General features: G+C 35.9%; 1 protein-coding gene across 4 annotated transcripts in view; it reads left to right on the forward strand.

The window, feature by feature from the left end:
- The first annotated feature begins 7 nt into the window (after positions 1-7).
- The window catches only part of LOC110021494, a 28,428-nt gene continuing 7,879 nt past the window's right edge, over positions 8-20,556 (forward strand). Inside the window, exons 1-4 of one of the 4 annotated variants that reach the window (XM_020720005.1) lie at positions 8-171; positions 258-405; positions 8,902-9,147; positions 12,732-12,791. In XM_020720005.1, the coding sequence (XP_020575664.1) occupies positions 130-171; positions 258-405; positions 8,902-9,092 (381 nt within the window). In that variant the 5' untranslated portion in view covers positions 8-129 and the 3' untranslated portion in view covers positions 9,093-9,147; positions 12,732-12,791. Of the gene's footprint in view, positions 172-257; positions 406-8,901; positions 9,148-12,731; positions 12,829-20,556 lie in introns of those variants that run through there. The other 3 variants (XM_020720007.1, XR_002293659.1, XM_020720006.1) reach the window with 3 other exon arrangements.

Consider the following 20,556-nt stretch of genomic DNA (forward strand, 5'->3'; position numbering starts at 1 on the left):
TTCCGATCAGCGATGGCGGATTGGAGATTTGCGCTGCCTACCATACCCTCATGCGAAATGGAGGATGTGCCGTAAGACCAGTCAAATTGCAGGCGATGATAGTTGTCAATCTTCTTCTGAGGTGTTCCGATGCCATTTTTCCGAAACATATACATCTCCCGTTTCTTTAGGGTACTGCAAGGAGTCAATGTCCCTTCTCTGTAAATTGCAAACTAATTTCTCTGAGTTTCATAATCTATGGCATGTTGATCTATTAGAAATCCAATGAGAGGCTGGAGCTTGATATACTTGTGATATTGGGTGATATCGCGGCTAAGAGGCCGGAGCTTGGGAAGGGTGACTGCTCAGCTGTGTTGCAGCAATTACATCTACTGATTGGTCCATTTGATGGAGTTCTAGTTGTTGGTCTCGGAGAAATGCTATGAATTATTTGCCAAAATTGCAAACAACTTATCCAAAAAATATGACGTTCGGAATCCAGATGCAGTGTTACGTTCGGAGTCCAATGAGATGAAGTCAACTGTGTAGTATGGTCCTACAACGAAAAAAAAAAACGCTCATTTAGCTTGACTCGGCCCGAATTATCGGCCCCACCACGGGCAAAATTTAAAATACGCATTTTGTCGTGCATATTCGGCTCGAATCGAGCCCAAAGAAACAACGATCAAGAAAAAAAACACCTTTATGACATATTTCAACATTTTATTAGGCGCTCTTCAGCGGTTTTCGGTTTCGGTGGTTTCGAGCATTCTTCTTTGCTTCTTCTCCTGCGGTTTCGCTTCCTCTTCGACGCAAGACTCCTTTGCACCTCTTCGCAAAGTCGGTTTCGCCTTCTTTCAACGTTACGCAAAGTCGGTTTTGCTTCCTCTTCGGCGCAAAACCTGGTGTTTATAAATTAGAGCATCACATCGTTTGGAATCACATAATTCAAAGTTTTGGTTTTCTTCTTCTCTTACTAGCATACAACAATGAAAGGTCGCAAGGAAACTGAAAAAACTAGCGGTCTGTCAAAGTCTTCGAGGTATTATGCTACATTGTTTATTATAAGTAACAAGATAATTTGTTTTATTGTGTTATTTTATGTTATAGTTGTGTTATTATTGTGTTATTATTGTGTTATTGCGGTGTTACTCGTGTTATTACCTTACTAACACCACAATAACACCAATAATACATTTATAACACTCAATAACACAATAATAACATAACAATATCACAATAATAACACATTAATAATATAACCATAACACAATAACACAAAAATAATACTGTAATAATGTGAAAATGGGTGATTGAAGAATGTTGTCTATAAAATAATGTCCTCTTTTATATTAATGCTGTTGTAATTTTTTTAACACAAAAACTTTCAATTATAGATGCCGTCCTTCTGCAGTAAAGGGCGCACTTGATACTGTTATACATAATATCTCCTCCGAGGAGATCATGAACTTGTTGAAAGAAATAAATGTCATTCAATTTTTTGATGTCTTCTTATCCCTATGATAATGTATTGAGCATACATATCTTGAGATTTTATAATTATAAAGTAATGTTTTTAATGGTGAGAAAGTGGTAAAACTCCACCTTGACTATGTTGCTCTGTTATTAAACAGAGGAAAAAAAGTTAGTTGAAAGAAAACTTCGTCGTCTCGTGTAGATACTAGAGAAATAAATAAAGAGTTAATAAAGTTTTCAGAAGTGTATTTCACTCATTTTGAGCAATTATTTCTTATATTTTTATTAACAAATTTATTTTTTCTCTCGAACAATTTTAGTGTGCGCGAAAGATTTTATTCATTTGAGGAGAATATACAGTTATTTTTCTCTTTTAACCGGTTTGCTGTCACTGATTAATTGAATATTGTCACGATCAAAATAAGACGAAATCAATCACTTGGATAATCAACGAATTTATTTTTCTTTTAACAGTAAGTGCATATTATAAACATTAAAAAATTTTTCTTATGATTTTTTTTTATTTTTGAGTTTGTTTGTGATATGCTTTATTCTCAATTTTGGTTTTATAAGCACACATTTTTATTTACTCTTGTCACTCCCGAGGCTAGACTTCGCATGCTAAGGTGACCAACAAGTCATTGGTGGACAACACCACAAATTCATGAAGTCTTTAAGTGCCTTGAAAATGTACAAATAAGTTATTTATTGCATTAAAAATTTTTTTTAGTGTTAGGGTTTTTTAGGTTGTTTTGCTGAATTTATTTTGGACATTATGATTTTCATTATAGGTTAATGAAACTTTTTTAGACTTGAAAAAATATTAACTCTAGTTGCTCCCTAATTCAAACTAGGGACCACCCAGTCCTGCTAGGCCATTACCACGCATAAAACTCTGATCGGACCATCGTCACCCAAATCTTATGGCGTAAGTCCAATTATTTCAAGCGATGTTACCCTAGAAGCAACATATACAAGGGAAAAAAATGAATTTGAAGCAATAATCGAGCTACTTAAAATTCAGGAAAAAAATAAGTATAAACCTATAAAAATCAATGATTACCATGAATAAACAATTGTCCAATATAGAAGACACATTGTCCAACCTAACATCTATGATTCAAAGATAAGAATAAACCAAGGTTGATAAATAGGTTGAGAGAAAGACTCAAAAAACAGATCAATCATCTCTTCGAATGGATAAGTCCAGCGACAGTAGAAAAAATAGGAAGTTGGGTTTCCCTGAAAGACAATACCTATCAAAGATAACAAAGAGGGTTACTGATGTTGTTGAGGAACATCCTGGAGAAGATGATGTAGATATTAAGGAGAAAAATAATGAGAATTTATTTGTATATATCAAAGATGTAGAAGAGCTTGAAGCTCAAAAGGGTTAAGAGACAATAAAAAATGCACAAGTCGATGTACTGGGGATGACACAATGCAAGAAGAGCACGCTGAAGTTGAACGAGCGGTAAAGTTTCTTCTTGAGTCTTTGTCCCATACGGTAAATGACTCATTCTATTATGTAACATATCATTTAACTTGATATTATATTTAATAACTATTGTTCTTTTGTAGACTTGTATTGCATTGTCTGTTGTAGACATTGAAGTCCGAGAGGATAAAAAACCAATAAAAGATGCACAAGTCGATGCTGTAACTGTGGATGAGACACTACAAGAAGTTTCCGACCAAGTCGAACGACCAATACATGATGTTCTTAAGCATCTGTCCCTTGCGGTAAAAAGCTCATTTTATTCTGTACCATGTTATTTAACTTGATAATATGTTTAATAACTTTTGTTCTTTTGTAGACTCGTATTTCGACATCTGTTATAGATACTGAAGCCCAAGAGGGTCAACAATCAGAAATGAATTTAGAAATAGTATTGATTGAAGGTTAACTTATAATGAAATCAGTTGTATAGTATATTGAATTAGAAAAAACTTCTAATAAAGTTAAGTTAAACAGACAATATATTCGTGAAACAATTGCAATGACAATCTTAAGTTTAAGAAGCTCTGTAGACATCCCTAGTCATAGCCGCAACTACTATACAGACGACTATGCTATAGTGATACAAAAATTAGTTCTTTCTAGTGTGAACCACATCTTAAATTTTTTTGTTGTAGTTTATAAGTTTTGTTTTCTTTTGCAGCCTCGTCTTGTGACGCCTGTCATTGAATTCCCGGTAGATAATTGGTACCAGTTGAGATGGAGGATGTAATCGATGACTGTATTGTCAGATGCACCAGGGAGTAAGTAAATGTTCATAACAGTTTTAATGTTATGCAATAGTTTATATTCAATTGTCACAATTTTTTTTGTTAATGATGCAAATATGATATTATCGTTAATAAATGTTATGAGACTGTAATCGACCGCACGGGCCTAGAGGATGTATTGTTGAATAAGTGGTTTGCAAACGAACATGTCGATATTTTTACTAACATATTGCATGAAAGAACGATCGGGTCACATGAGCTATACAGATAATACATCTATGTAATGCCGCAATATTGGATAATTACACAAGTTTAATTTAACCATATATTTTAACTCATATATTCTTTCTGTACTCAATTCAAAGTATCATTTTATGCAGATGTATAAGAAATTTAATAAGACAGTTTTTTTGCAATATATCACAAAGAAAACTGTTAAAGATGTTAAAATAATATTATTTCATATCATTGATAATCAACATTGAACTTTGTTGGAGGGAGAACTAAAATTGAGAAAATGAAGATTATATAACTCTCTACCCAACAAGATGCATAAAGATATTATTCGCGAAGTTGTAAGTATATTTAACACAATTATTATTATTTTTGCACCGTTGGAGTCAATATTTTCAGTAATACGCTAATAACACACCAATACCATACAAATTTCACGCCAATATCACATCAATATCACAAAAAAAAATACGCTAACAACACACTAATAACACTCCAATAACAAATCATAACCACACCAATACCACTCCAATACAAATCAATAACAAAAATAACAGAATCATAACACACTAATAACATATCCGTAATACACTAATAACGTAGCTATAATACATTAATATCACACCAACAACAACACACGAATAAGGCAACAATAACATAGCCATAACACCAATGACTGTGTTATTGGTGTGTTGTTGATGTGATATTGGTGTGGTAATGATGTATTATTGGTGTGTTATTGTTATGTTATCAGTGTATTTATTAATGTGTTATTTGTGTATTATTGGTGTGTTATGACTGGATTATTGTTGTGTCGTTGTTGGTTTGTTATTGGTGTGGTATTGGAGTGATATTGGTGTGATATCAGTGCGGTTTTGTGTTATTGGTGTGTTTGTTGATGTGTTATTGTTGATGTGGTATTGATGTGGTATTTGAGTGATATTGATGTGGTACTTGCGTAGTATTTGCGTGTTGCTGATGGTATTGACTCCAATAACGCAAATATAATAATAATTATGTTAAATATACTTACAACTTCGCGAGCAACATTCTTATGCATTTTGTTGGGTAGAGAGTCATATAATCTCAATTTTCTCAATTTCAGCTCTCCCACCAACAAAATCCAACGTTGATTATCAATGATATAAAATAATATGATTTCAACATCCTTAAAATTTTTCTTTGTGAAATGCTGCAAGAAAGCTGTTTAATTAATTTTTTTATGCATCTGCATAAAATAATATTTTGAATTGAGTGTACATGGAAGATATGAGTTAAATTTATATGGATAAATTAAATTTGTGTAATTACCCAATATTGCGATGTTACATAGATTTATGACCTGCATAACTCAGGTGACTCGATCGTTATTTCATGCAAAATGTTAACAAAAACATCAACATGTTCGTTTGCAAACTACCTGTTCAACAATACATCCTTTAGGTCCGCGCGGTCGATTATCATCTCAAAACCTTTGTTAACGATTATATCATGACTCATCATTAACAAACAAAGCTTGTGAAAATTCAATATAAAACTACTGCATAACATTAAAACTACTGCATCTCAACTGGTACCAATGATCTACCAAGAAATTTAATGACAGATGCCGTAGGATGAGACTGTAAAAGAAAACAATACTTATAAACTACAACATGAAAATTTAAGATGCATTTTACACTAAAAAGAGCTAATGTTTTGTATCATTATAGCGTAGTCCTCTGCATGGGAGCTACGACTTTGGCTAGAAATGTTTACAGGGCTTCATAAATTTGAGATTGTCATTGTAATAATTTCACGAATATAATGTCTGTTTAACTCAACTTTATCAGGAGCTTTTTCTAAGTCAATATACTAAACATTTGACTCCATTATTGATTGATCTCCAATCAGTGTTATTTCTAAATTTATTTTTTATTGTTGACCCTCTTGGGCTTCAGTATCTACAATAGATGTCGCATGACGAGTCTACAAAAGAACAAAAACTATTAAACATAATATCAGGTTAAATAACAGGGTACAAAATAGAATGAGCTTTTTACCGTAAGGGGCAGAGGCTCAAGAACATCATGTACTGATCGGGATTTTCTTGTAGTGTCTCGTCCCCAATTATAACATCGTATTGTGCATCTTTTATTGTTTCTTGGCCCTCTTGGGCTTCAGTATCTACAACAGAAGACGCAAGACGAGTCTACAAAAAAATAATAATTATTAAATATAATATAAAGTTAAATGATATGGTACAAAATAGAATGAACTACTTACCGTATGTGACAGAAACTCAAGAAGCTCCTTTACTGTTTGTTCAACTTCGGCAAACTTTTCTTGTATTGTGTCATCCCTAGTTACAATATCGTCTTGTGCATCTCTTAGTCTCTTGGCCCTTTTATGCTTCAAGTTCTTCTGAATCTTTGGTATGTACAAATAAATTCTTATTATTTCTCTCCTCAATATTCACATCATCTTCTCAAGAATGTTCCTCAACAACATCTGTAACTCTCTTTATTGTCTTTGACAGGTATTGTAACCTAACTTCCTCTTCTTTCTACTGTCGCTGGACTTACCCCTTCGGAGAGATGATTGGTCTGTTCCCGAAGTCTTTATCTTAACCTCTTTATCAGTTTTTTGTTTCTTCTAATCTCTGAACTATAACTGTTAGGTTGGACAATGTGTTTTTTACATTAAATAATTAGTTATTCATGATATTCATTGATTCTTGTATACGTATATTCATTTTTCCTGAGCTTTAAGTAACTTGATTATTGCTTCAAATTTATTTTTTTCTCTTGTATATGTTGTTTCTAGGGTAACATCGCTTGAAATAAGTAGATCCACGCCATAAGATTTGGGTGATGGTAATCCAACCAGAGTTTCATGGCGTGGGAGTAGCCTAGCAGGACTGGGTGGTCCCTGGTCTGGATTGGAGAGCAACTGTAGCTCGTCCTCTTTCAAGTATAAAAAAGAGTCATTAACCTAAAATAAAAATCATAATATCCAAAATAAATTTAGTAAAATAACCTTCAAAAAAACCTAACACTAAAAAAAACTTTTAATGCAATAAATGACTTACTTGTATATGCTCATGCCTCTTAAAGACTTCATGAATCCGTGGTGTTGTTCACCCATGACTTGTTGGTCACCTCAGCATGCGAGGTCTAGTCTCGGGTGCGGCATGAGTAAACAGAGACGTGTGCCTATAAAATCAAAGTTGAGGATTAGACATATCACAAACAAACTTGTTAGAAAGAAAAAAACAAAAACATAGTCACAAGGAAAATTTTTTAATGTTTATAATATGCACTTACTGTTAAAAGAAAAACAAATTCCTTATAGTATCAAAGTGACTGATTTCGCCTTATTTTGATTGTGATAATGTTCAATTGATCAATCATAAAATCACAAATAACAACATGTCAGTTAAAAAGGGAGAATGACTGTATATTCTCCCAAAATGAATAAATACCTACAGACACACCAAAATTGCTCGAGGGAAAAAATAAGTTTATTAGTAAAAATTTAAAAACTAATTGCTCAAAATGAGTGGAAGAGTCTCCTGAAAACTTTATCAACTTTTTCTTTATTTCTCTAGCATGTACATGAGACGACAGAGTTTTCTTTCAACAACTGCTTCTTCTCCGTTGCTCATGCCTAACAATAGCGCAACATGGTGATGATGAAGTTTTATTACTTTCCCACCCATCATAAACACTTCACTTTCATGATTCCAATATCTCAAGATATATAGGGTCAATACATTATCTTGGGGATAAGGAGGTATATCAAAAACTGAATGATATTTATTTCTCTCAACAAGTTCATGTTCTTCTTAGAGTCGTCGTGTTTAATAGTATCAGTGCACCCCTTACTGCAGAAGTACGAAATTTACAATTGGAAGTTCTTGCGTTCATAAACCTATAACAACAGTAATGTAAAAGTTGACATTATTTTGTATACATCATTTTTCAATCACTCATTTTCACATTATTACAGTGTTATTGTTATGTTATTGTGTTAAAGTTATGTTATAGATTTGTTATGATTGTATTATTGTTGTGTTATTAAGTGTTATAGATATATTATTGGTGTTATTGTGGTGTTAGTAAGATAATAATACTAGTAACACTGCAATAACATAATAATAATGCACCAATAACACAACCATAATACATCTATTACACAACTATAACACAATAACACAACAATAACATAACAATAAAACAAACATAACACATATATAACACAATAACACAACAATTACACAATAATAACACAAATATAACACAATGAAACAAATTATATTGTTATGTATAATAAACAATGTATCATAATACCTCGAAGATATTGACAGACCGCTAGCTTCTTCAGTTCCCTTCTGACCTTTCATTATTGTGTGCTAGCAAGAGGAAAGGAAAACCAAAACTTTGAATCGTGTGGTTCCGAACAACAAAATACTTTAACTTATAAACACTAGGTCTTGCGTCGAAGAGGAAATGAAACTGAATTTAAACGTTGGAAGACGACGAAACCGATCTTGCGAAGATATGCGAAGAAGGAGAAACCATTCAAGAAACCTCAGGTATTGCGCCAAAGAGGAAGCGAAAACATCGAAGAGGAAGCGAAGAAGAACACTCGAAACCACCGAAACCAGAAACGACAGAAGAATGCCAAAAAATGCCATAAAGGTGTTTTTGGTCTGGATTGGCGTTTCGTTGGGCTAAATTCGGGTCGGGTTTGCGCAAGAAAACACATTTTAAATTTTGTTGGCGGTGGGGCCAAGGATTCGGGTCGGGTCACACCAAATGAGCGTTTTTTAAATTTTTTTGGGCAGTGGGACTAGGCTACACAGTTGGCTTCTTCTCAATGAACTCCGGACGTAGCTTTGCGTCCGGACGGAGTCCGTACGTAATATTTTTTCTTGAGAATGTGAGCATATTTTTTTTTTATTAATGACGTTTCTTTACTTTGCCATTGCTGTGCGTTTAGGTGTTGAAAAGCTTGAAGAGAGTGAAAGTTTTGATGTAAGACAACAGCCGAAGGATTCGCAGCTCGAAGCTGCTGCGTCTGATGAGATAAACATGCACAGCGATTGCTTCCCTGCATTGAGTGGTTATCCTCCTCCTGATTCGGGGCCTGTTGTTTTACTTCTCATCCCTCATGGCTGTGCATCAGAATAAAACTTTGGAAGAAACAATATTTGTTATGAAAATCTTCAGAGATGTGAACGCAAAGGTACTGACCATGCTGATGGTGGTAGCATGTTTTTGTTTCTTCAGTTCTTTGTCAAGTTTTTTGTGAATTCATTGTCCTTTTTCTTAATGATTATATTTCAAAAACCTTAATTCAGAGAAATATTTCTCTTTTGATCATATCTTAACTCATGTTTCGATAAAAACCTTTCTAGTTCAATATATAGATGATTCTAATTTGGTTGTAGGTATTTGGCAATGTTTAAATTATGCAACTCTTATTCTTGACTATTTTCATGACTTGAAATATCTCCCTTTAGGCCAAAGAATGTTTCTGTAATGCACACGAGTTAGCTCAAACATGATAATTCGTTAATCATCAAATGGCAAGTTTTAAATGCAGTATGAAATTTGGAAAGGTCATTAGATAAAAATGCACAAACCAAATCCACCTAGACTTTTCTATCTAATTCTTTCTGACAAAAGCTTCAAGATTAGTTGCTAGGGCAGTATAAACTATGGGAGAATGAGCAGAATAGGAGATTTATTTTGAAAATCAAAATATTTTATCTAATATTGCTAGGATGTAGTTTAGGAGATGAAATTTTGCCGAGTCAATTTAGTAGGATGACTATCAGGTTTGTGCTGTAACTTATAATTAGGTTAAGGAGTATTTATTGCTTGTGTGATATCAAAATTTCGCAATATTAGGAAAAAAACTGCTAATTTTCAGTTTGATTGATCTCTTAATCTTAGAAGTTGTGCTAAACCACATGCAGAAACATCGGTACTTGTATGATTGAAGCTTAATGGCAAACTATGTATATTTATAAAGAGATTAAACTCCTTAAGAACACAGTAATTTCCGTGGTATGACACTAAACATTTTTTTTTCACAAGAGAGGTGGGGGAATCAATCCGCTAAGGAGCACTAAAAGGCATATCAACCATCAATTGGTACAAGTAAAGCTCTTCGTAGCGCTCGCGCCCAACTGAACCCAAGTCATCTCCAGAAAAGCACCCAATATCACAATCTGAGCTATAATCTTTTTTATAAATAAGAAGAAAAGAGATGTTGTTATATATGTATCTGTCTAAATAAGTTGATTCTATTTATTTCTTCTGCACCGAACAACTGGTTTGTCGGCTAAATCTGAGAATAGAGCTTTAATAGGTTGCTTCACCCTAAGCTTGAAAGATCTATGAGTTGCTTTTTTATCTCGTGTAACTGTTCATCGCCACGAGACATGCAGGATTTGAATGTTAGAAGTTCTAAGTCACCTGTTTATCTAATGTATTTGGTCAACGCAAGCAGAGTAAGAGTGCATGCTCCAACATAATGGGCTAAACCACAACAATATGGAAAGTAATTGTAATATTGATGAATTTTGATATGAATATGTTTGTATGAGTTTAATAATAATGGTAGATTAATTAATAGGGTAATTATCCTAAGATTGTCACCCACTTGGAAAATATGATGATATAAAATGAATAAATTTGTTTTCACCACCTCTATCTATGTTTATTTGTTACTTCCCCCCTTATATTGGGACCTTAAGCAAGTTCAATTTGCTCTGATAGGATTGACGATTCTATCATTGGTGTGATTGCTCCACCATTGCATATTTCCCACATATGATTGCACATCCCTCGGCGACCTTGGCCAGAGTTCAAATTCAACTTATCGAATTCCCTATTGATCACTTACAGTTCATCATTTCGTTGATCGAAGAAATTCATTTATCGTTGTCATTCTTTCCATCCAGAAATGCCCAAAGACAACCTGACATAATAGGTTTCATTGCTTTCACAAGTAGCCATATCTCTGATTCCATAAACTGTCATCATCTAAGGTTAAGTTGGACTTTCGTCTCAAGAAAAGCCTTCTAAATTTTCCAATATGAAAGATTAACTCACTAGCACCATTTCATCTATGCTTTCTTCACATCAAGATTTAGAAGGTTCAAAACCCGGCCTATCGCAACCCATTCATTAATTCCTTGTGATTCTTACTGATAGCCATCTTCAGACAGCCCATCGCAATTTATGTACAAGAATTTCTTTCCAGCCTCATCCATAGCTCACATCGATCCAAGATACACCTTCAATCTTGAAGATAGCATCATTACAGCTCTCAAACTCAACTGTGCAAAATATTTGTCTTCCTCTTCTTCACGAGTCTTGTGGCTTTTATTTACAATTGCCAGGCTTGTTGATTCTTGCCAGACGTCATCCTTCAAAATCAGACCTTAACTCGACTCAAGATTGTGCAATGTAGCGTCTTGAGCTACTATCTGCCTTTTACCTCCACATTATCTTGATTTTAGTCATCACTGAAAGCTTTAGGGCCCGTTTGGGGTAGCTTATAAGTGCGTCAGCGTTTTCAAAACGCTGCCGTCCTATTTAATAAACACGTTCGGATTGCATTTTGAAAACAACTTATTTGATTTCTTATTAAAAGCGAGCTGCGGCAACGACCCCACGTCCCGCGTTTTTTATTTGGCATTCGGAAATTATTCCATCGGTGCCCTTCTCCTCTCCGCTCCCTCGCTCGATCTCATGCCCAGCTTCCTTGGATCCAAGCCCTCAGTCGTTCGCACTCGAAACCTTCTCATCCATTCCACCCTCCGTCGTCCACAGATTGATCGAAGCCCCCACGGGCCAGTTTAGCTTGCCTTCAACACAATCCGGGAAGCAAGCTTCAATACAGCCGAGAAAAAAAAAATTTGATTTTTGTCCGCAGGGGCTTCCGATAAAGAAGAAATGGTAGAACAAAGCCACATTTTGATGCCCAGAGTAAAACTAGGATCCCAGACCCCAGGGTTTAGAGGGAGAAATCCCCTTTTTTTTTTTTTTTTTTTTTTTTTTTTTTGAAAATTGTTCTTAGCAATACTCGTGATCCCTAGGTGCTCCCTGCTTCCTTCAGCATTCCTAACAGCAGAAGCAATAGCGAATCCGCCCTCTCTGCCCTAGCTCGCGATTCCTAGCCTCTCTCTGCTTCCTTTGGCATTCAAGAAGAGAGAAATGTTCTGCTGCTTTTGTCTCTCAAATTACGCTGCGAATTCCTTGTTTTTTTTATATTCCTTTTCTTCTCTGCAGTTTCTGATTCTGTAGATACTCTAGATAATGGTGTCGACACTTGAAAACAAGGTCAAAAATGCCAAATCGATCGGTGAGTATTTTTCGTTCAATCTATGTTATTTCTTATAATTTGCATATTTTATTTGAAAAGTTTTGGATTTGATTTTGTTTTTGCATCGGAACTGCTGGGTACTTGTTCTACATGCACTGCATTCTTGGTTTCCTTTTTGTTTTTATGTTGGCAGAAATAGATTTAAGCAAGATTTTTTCAAAAAATTGGGCTATTCTTGTGCGATTCGATCCTGTTGACGTTCGTTGTTGATTGTTTTGCTAAAAGATTTTCCGGATTACATATGTTTTTTTGGCAAGAATCAAACTTTAGTTTTCATTTAACTTCGTTTATGCCGCCTTGTTTCCCTTCTTTATTTTTTTCTCTTAGGATTATAAAATTTTCATATTATAGTTTTGTGTTGATGGTAAAAAATAGTATTGAAATGAAAACCTTCTTCTTCCTTATGGTTTTTAACTAGTTTTCTGTAGCAGGATGCAATTTTGATTACATCTCGGTCGTTGGATTTCTATCGTTGACTTTGGGTAAAACAGGTACTTCTAGGAGATGTTGGAACTGACAAGTCAAGTAGTCAAGTATAGTCTTGCGCTTATAGTCTTGCGCTTTGTTAAAGGTCAATTTGTTGAATTCCAGGTTTGTATTCAATGGTGTTCTATGCCATCACGAGGAATTCAATTTTTTTGGGTGATTTATTTATGTTATTTATATTTTTTAAATTGCTTTGCAGGAATCAACAATTGGGGCAGCGTTCACAGACTTTGGCAATTAATGATCAAACTGTGAAATTTGAGATTTGGGATAATGTTGGATAGGAGAGATATCATAGTTTGACTCCGATGTATTATAGGAGCGCCGCAGCGGCTATATTGTGTATGATATAACGAATGCGATTAGTAATAAATAGTTTAGACTTGCTTTTCTACATTTGTGGTGAAGAAATTTAGATAGATATCACTTAATTACTATGTGTTTACATGTGTAAAACGTAAACTTCACAATTTTTACATAAATCATATTTATCATCTTACCTGAACATGAAAAATGTGTATTTCACTTTTCAGAAGTTAAAAGTAATGTTTAATTTTTTATGTGATATGAAAGATTTGTGCAGTATAAATGCAATAGGTGTTAGATATGTAAATACATAAGAATTGTGAGGTATGTAACTGCCCCTGTATAATATTCCTTTCAAATATAACATAATAGAGCTGAAAAAAGCACAATAAAGAATACCGGCATGTAAAGCCATATTTAGCTCGAGCATAGAAGAAAGTTTCCTTTCTGCTAGTGCCACCTAATTAGTGTTGCCATTTTATGTTTTGTGTTATTAGCTTCGATTTCAGTTAGCTTGCAATGTATGTCTGGAAAATTTTAACTTCCAATTAGTTTATTTATAGTCAACACACATTGATTGATATTTCTACACATTGATATTTCTTGTGTAAATGTGATTAACTTGGACGAGGCTCTTCTAGAATTTATTTGCTTTGCAAGGAACTATTACAAATTCTTCTACATTCCCCATTTGATTGCTTATGAACTTGCTGCCTGAAATGCACATTTTCATCTCTGTTTCGATCATGTGGATATTATACGAGTAAATATAAAGAATTAGTTGTTAAAAATAATAAAGAATTAGTTGTTAAATATAAAGAATTAGTTGTTAAAAATATAAATAAATAAGAATATGAAATATCCAAGTCAACCTTATGAGATAAATATATATTTTTTCACTTTTATTCATCGAAGTTGATGCACAATTCAAAACTCTTGTTTCTATTCAGTTCAACTTTCGACCAGGTTGGAGCTTCTGTTGCATATGATGCAACCAATATGAATGAGCTAAGAAAATGGAATGAACAATATGGAAGATTGGAGTGCTATGTGTGTAAATATTGAAGTTTAGGTGGGAGATATGTAAATAGGTAAGAATTGTGTGTTGTGTAAATGCCCCCACATAACAGACAATTCTTGTGTATTTACATATTTTTACAGTATTTTGGTGTCTTAAATCTATACATGAAAATTGAAAATGGTCATTTATCCAAAAAACAGCTGCAAATCAGCTGTTTTCCAAACGCAGAAACCAAACAGCTACACAGCTTATCCAAACAAGGGGTAGAATGGTCATTTATCCAGAAACAACTTCTAATCAGCTGTTTTCCAAACGCACAAAGCAAACAACCAGCATATTATCCAGATCAGCTCTTATCAGCAGCTTATCTGGATAAACTGCTTATCTGAATAAGCTGTAGCTGCCCCAAACAGACCCTTAGACTCAACTTTTAGTAGGTTTTGCATTTTCTCTTACTCTCACTCACAGTGCTCCATAACCTTGAAAATCTTGTTATAATGCCGGTGTTTCAGTTTTTTTTGTAATTCGGAGTCTCTAGTCTGTTTAATCATCGTCTTGAGATTCTCTTTTCCAACATTCCCTCTTGAATCACATGAATGATTCAGAGTAAAGTGATCGAAAAAGAAGGAATTAAGACAGAGACTAAGCAAACAAATTGAAGAAGAACCTGTAGAGCTTATATGAGGTAAATTTCGTGCGATGTTAAGGGTGTGCGTCTAAATAGGATCGAATCGGAACATTTTGAACCGAATATCCAAGAAAGAATACCTACATAAACTATCAAGTAAACAAAAAATAAAAAAGAACATTTTTGTTCTCGGGTCAAGACCAACTCCTAAAGTAACACATCCCTTTTGGTTAATTACAACTTGGGGGACTCTCAGAAAGACCCTTGATTAGAGGAGCCCTGCTTACATTCAAGTAATGATTAGTGAGAGGGTGTCACAAATGATGGTTATCTCATATAAGCGTCTCGATGCCTTCAACGCTAAGCCACAGGGTAGATAGTGAGTCTTTTATGATCCCAAATGGGTAATGGCTCATCGACGAACGAGTCTATGAAATAAAGTGTCGTCCCGTAGGGTCCACATCATACTTTTAAGACATAATCGGACCATAAGGATAGAGGGTAAATCATCGTATCTCAAATGGGCGGCAACCTATCCATAGTAGGGGTCTATGAGACGGCATCGACGAGCGTCAAAAGAGCGACAGAGCCTAAAGTGGGTAAGCAAAGGAAGAGTAAAATAATTCTAATCGGGTAGATTTAGTCTGGTAAGGATACCACAGATTCTTCATCCCAAGTTATTAGAACCCCAAATCTAACTGGTCGTGAAGATAGTCAACCTAACACAACTAGGGTTGTAAATAAACCGATGCACTCGATGAACAACTTGAACTCCACTCGATGAATACTCGATCTTCTTTGTTCAAATTAGTAAATAAACAAGCTTGAACAATTTTTAAGAGCTTGAAGTTTAAACGAACCGAGCATGAACATAGTCGAACTTATTCGTTTATATTTACAAACAAACTCATTTGTTATTCAATAAGTAACTTATTAAGTACTCGATATTAAGTTTGATAATAACTCACATTACATATATGATATATTTTTTAAATAAAATTTAATTAGGTATAATTTATTTAATTATAGATTTAATAGTAATATATTATTACGTTAATAATATTTTTAGTTTAATTATTATTTATATATTTATTTTATTAATAAGTGAATGATAATTTAGAATGAGATATTTACAGTTAAAGAGAGTTGTAGAATTTTCATAATCTTTAATATAATGAGTTCATTTTTTTTACCATCACACTGTAATTACCAACAATATTAATGTGGATTACCTTATTGCTATTATTTTCTTATTATTATGATTAAGTAAATGATCATTCTTTTAGGATTAATTTAGTTATTCCTCTTTAAAAATTTGAACTAATGTAGTCCTATCAATAAAAATTATATAGCTAATTAGTAAAATTTAAAAATTTTAGAGTTCATAATAATTAAATTAGTAGCTGTGATTATAATTGCAATATTATTTATTAAATTTTTTATATGAAAATCTAGATCATCGTTTGAATTTTTAGCTCGTTTATTAGTTCCTTTAAATACTCGTTCCATACTCACAAACAAATCAAATATAAATAAAGTTTAGATATTGAATAAGTTAAACAAATCAAGCTTGAATAATGTATAAAAGCTTGACTCGGGCTTAAGCTGAACATAAATAACTTTTAATTATACCAAGACAAGTTCAACAAGGATATACACAACTTGGCCTGTCTCGGCTCGATTACAACCTAAACAAAAACAAAGATCGCTTGTCAGCAATCCATGAATTGTGTCGTCCAAGTGAACCTTGGTAGCCCAAAGGTCAAGAGAAGAAAACTTTAAGTCTTATGACCCTATATAGGTAGGAAGGGAAGAGGTGAGAATAATACCTGTCAAAATGGCTAGGAAGCCGTTGGAGTGGAAAGAGAAGAGAGGTAAAACCACAAAGTCGAGACACTCTCACAAAGGACTCACTGCTCGTCTGGGACTGGGAAGCTTCTAACACCCTAAGCGTGTTAGACAACCACCTAAGTAAAAATCTATGTTGGGTCAGTTGGGTTAGCGAAGCACATAGACTTCTCTTTGGGACGTGCAATATGATATAGTTATCTAGTCCTAAGCGTTAAGACCTTACTAGTTTGACTAGGATATGTCCATGCTATGTAATCAATTTAAAATTCGGTTTGCAGGCCATGTAGGAAAGTAAAAATATATTTTAAAAAATCTTGAAATGTTTTAATCATAAATTTTAACTAGTCTTAATCTTTTATTAGGATTTTTGTAAAATATTTATAATTTTAGGTCCTTAGAGAGTGTATGTTGTGACAAAGCACACAACACAATAAAGAAAAGCAAACCAAACATAAAAGAATAAACACAGGCTGAGTGCTGCTAAGTCGACAACATATCCAGAAAAGAAAAAGACGGTCAAGCATCACATATACATGTCTGGTCCTAATTCTATACATCAAAAGATTTAGAATTAAGGTGCGGGATACGAGCAAACAGCTTCTGGTCCCTATTACGTGGTTTCATCCGCCTGACTCTTCGGAACCCGTGCCTGTACCTTATTTCTAATACATAACACAGTTCTAGGGACTCTAAAAAGTACATAGTGAAAGTAAAAAAAGACTCGACCTGCAAAACAACAGTGTTGGCACAGGTTACAGGCATGCAACGTAGTGTACCATGTCCGGTGGGAGGAGAGCTAAACAATTGTTGCAGAAAATGTGCTGGTGTGAATCATTACAGCTCCTCCCTGTTAAAAATGACTCCCTGCAAGAAGACTGCAACTAACATTAACATACTAGTACACATGTTTCACACCTCAGTAAACACACAAAAACCACAGAAAAACGATGTCTGGCTAAGACAACAAAACCAACAAATAACTATATCTAGGACATCGAAAAGAATACCTAAAACCCTTGTCCTAGTCTAGCATACCATCTAGTATATAGTGTTCTAGTCAGCATTTAAGTGAGTGCAGGGTGAAGGTAAATAGTTGGTGCATGTTTTGATGTGGTCGTGGTCCTCTGCCCCATTCTAAGAATCCAAGGATTTTAAGATGTTTCATTAGATACAAGTTAATAAATTTTTTTTAAGAGATTGACCTTATGTATGGTCTAAATTATATGGAGTAGTTTCCAAATAGGTTTGAAAAATATGATGCATACATAATTGAAACACAAATCTTATACTTTTGAATAGGTCATAAGAAGGAGAAGCCTAAGTGACACCTATTAGACTCTTTGGAATCTTAATACAACATACGCGTACTAGTCTCGGTGCAATAGCTGATATTAGCCATCGAGACATCCTCGTGGGCAATACTCGGTAACGCATCATGACCAACAATAGGTCACTCAGCTAACAAACTAGATTCATCGTTGAGGCAACTAGAAATGTTCATGCAAATATGAAGTGATTCAGTACACCGTGATTGCTCTAGTGAGATAAGAGCGGTCACAAAATAACAGACATTCGCCATAAGTATATACTGGCATATACCCACTATGAATATGCTGACAGTGCGAAAATGTCAATGCAAAGCTTAAGACGTATAACACGTATGACACATCGAGGTGGTGCCATGGGCAACATAGCTCGCTCACCGAATGAATTTAGAGGCCTTTGGAGTGTGGTTCATACTTGATGGTAGCCATGTACCCAAGTGGATACACATCGTATACTTGGAGCATTCAGAGGCCCTTGGAGTGTGATCTGTGCTAAGTGATACGATGTGCATACCTATGACACATGTAAGTTGTGCCATAGGAAAGAGGTGACATAATTCTTATTAGGGAGAATTACGCACCGGATAGGCTTGATCTGCAAGCCGTCCCCGAAAAGTACATTTGAATGTCGAAAGTGAGTGTGTGTAAACAGTGACTCAAGAAAATACCTACGACAATCCTGGGTGGAGCCGTAGGAAGTGAAATGGCGTGACTCTCATTAGGGAGAGTTACACACAGGGTAGGCTTAAGGTGCAAACCGTCGTCGACGCAGACACGTGAGTGCCAAAAGGTGAGTGCAGAGACAGTGACTCAAGAAGACCTCAAGCATGCAAGTCATGAACATATGGGATGCTATGCAAGACAAACATGCAAGAGTGGATAGCACAAATGCGAACACATTTGATGTGGTGTGAAGTGTCATAAGGATGTCACAAATCAAATGCATAGAGTAATGTGCTCATGAGAGGCACAGATACTCAACATGAGCATGGAAGGACACATGCTCACAAGTGCAATGAGGGAGGGGGGGTGCTACCGTGGATGTGTTAATGCAGCTAATATGAAAAGCATGCGCAACATACCAAATGCCCTTAGCTTTCTTCTCCTTGAGGAAGATGAAGAAAGGCTCACCCTCAAAATCTCCTTAAATGCTCCCAAGCTATCATCTGCTCAGCTCACCGGATGGCTCCACATTTTCTGCATGCTCTCCGCCCTGGGGGGTTTTGTTGGGCTCAAGAGGTTAGATGGGACCTCTTGCCTCATTAGGAATGGTCCTAAATCTCCTTCCTTCCTCATTTTGGCATAATCCCCACTTAACAGGGGTTAACTGAAGTTCATGGAGGAAATTAGGGACGAACGACGCGCGGACCAGAGGAACCGGCGTGGTCACGCCTGAGATTGGGTGTGGCCACACCTCTACTAAACGTGTCGCGGAATGAGGGTCGACGTGGTTACGCCCGAGACCCGGTGTAATTACGTCTGGCTCTTTGTCTATATAGCGTGGTCACGCTGCTTAAATGTTTTCAGCACCTCATGGAGGTTTAGGCACGGTCACACCCGAGATCCGATATAATTACGCCGAGCCCTCTATTTGGGTGGCGTGGTCACGCCACCTTCGGGGGTGGTCACATCACTTAAGTGTCTTTGGGCGCCTTCAAGGAACTTTGGTGTGGCCACACCCAATCTAGGCACCCGCATAAGTCGGGTTTCCAAAAAAGTTCATCGAAGGGGTTTCGAGCCTTGTGGGAACTCCAGAGGACCAAATATGAGCGGGACATGATTGTTGGGCATCCCTAATGGTCATAAATGCATCCCAAGAGCTCAAGAAGACGTTCCATATGCATGTCACCGAGTAAGGCGATTCCAATGCGAAATCCGTCTGTCCGGACCCTAAGCTTAAGGTATGAACATGTGCGGAGTAATTTCATCGACAATCCGCATCACGAGAACATTTGTATGAGAAAGAGGCAATCCCATGATGTAGGAACGAACGTCAATTCGTAAGGCACCAAAAAATGATGCCAACTGGGCGATGATAGCCTCAGAACACAACTAACGTGATGCAGACCCCTGTTGACCTCAAATTTTCGTGAGGTCTAGTATTCCTCGTAGGAGTTAGGATCTAGCCTTAGGGGTCTTCCTGCGACTATCTTAGAACCTTAGAAGTGGTGCCCGCCTCGTTTTTTTTAGTTCGACCTATTTCCGTCCTCTTTTGGAGTTTCGCGTGTGCGGCATCGGCTTCTAACACTTAGAAGGATGAAACCGACATGAGGAAACCCAAAATGGATTCCTATAGGACCTTCCCGAGCCTTAGGGTGGCCTTCTGCACAATTCGCACTCCTACGCGCACCAGCTTCGCAATTCGGAGAGTCGACGTGTCCGATCGCCGCAATTCCCATTGCCTGCACCGTTATTTACCGAGGGCTCGAGTTAACCACTTGTGACGATCGATCGCGGGTCGAAATTTTGTGAAATTTGAATTTTGACGCGTTTTGACCCGATTGTCGACGACGTCGTCCGAGCGACCCCGGATGACGAAACGGACTGCGCCAACGCGTCCGGAACGTCGATTTTGCCCGGGGAGGACACCCATTTTGTCGCGTCGTTGCGCGCGAATAAATCGTTTTAATTAATATCTA

The sequence above is a fragment of the Phalaenopsis equestris genome, unplaced genomic scaffold (genome assembly GCF_001263595.1).
Source record: "Phalaenopsis equestris unplaced genomic scaffold, ASM126359v1 Scaffold000134, whole genome shotgun sequence".
In the NCBI taxonomy this organism is placed as follows: Eukaryota; Viridiplantae; Streptophyta; class Magnoliopsida; order Asparagales; family Orchidaceae; genus Phalaenopsis; species Phalaenopsis equestris.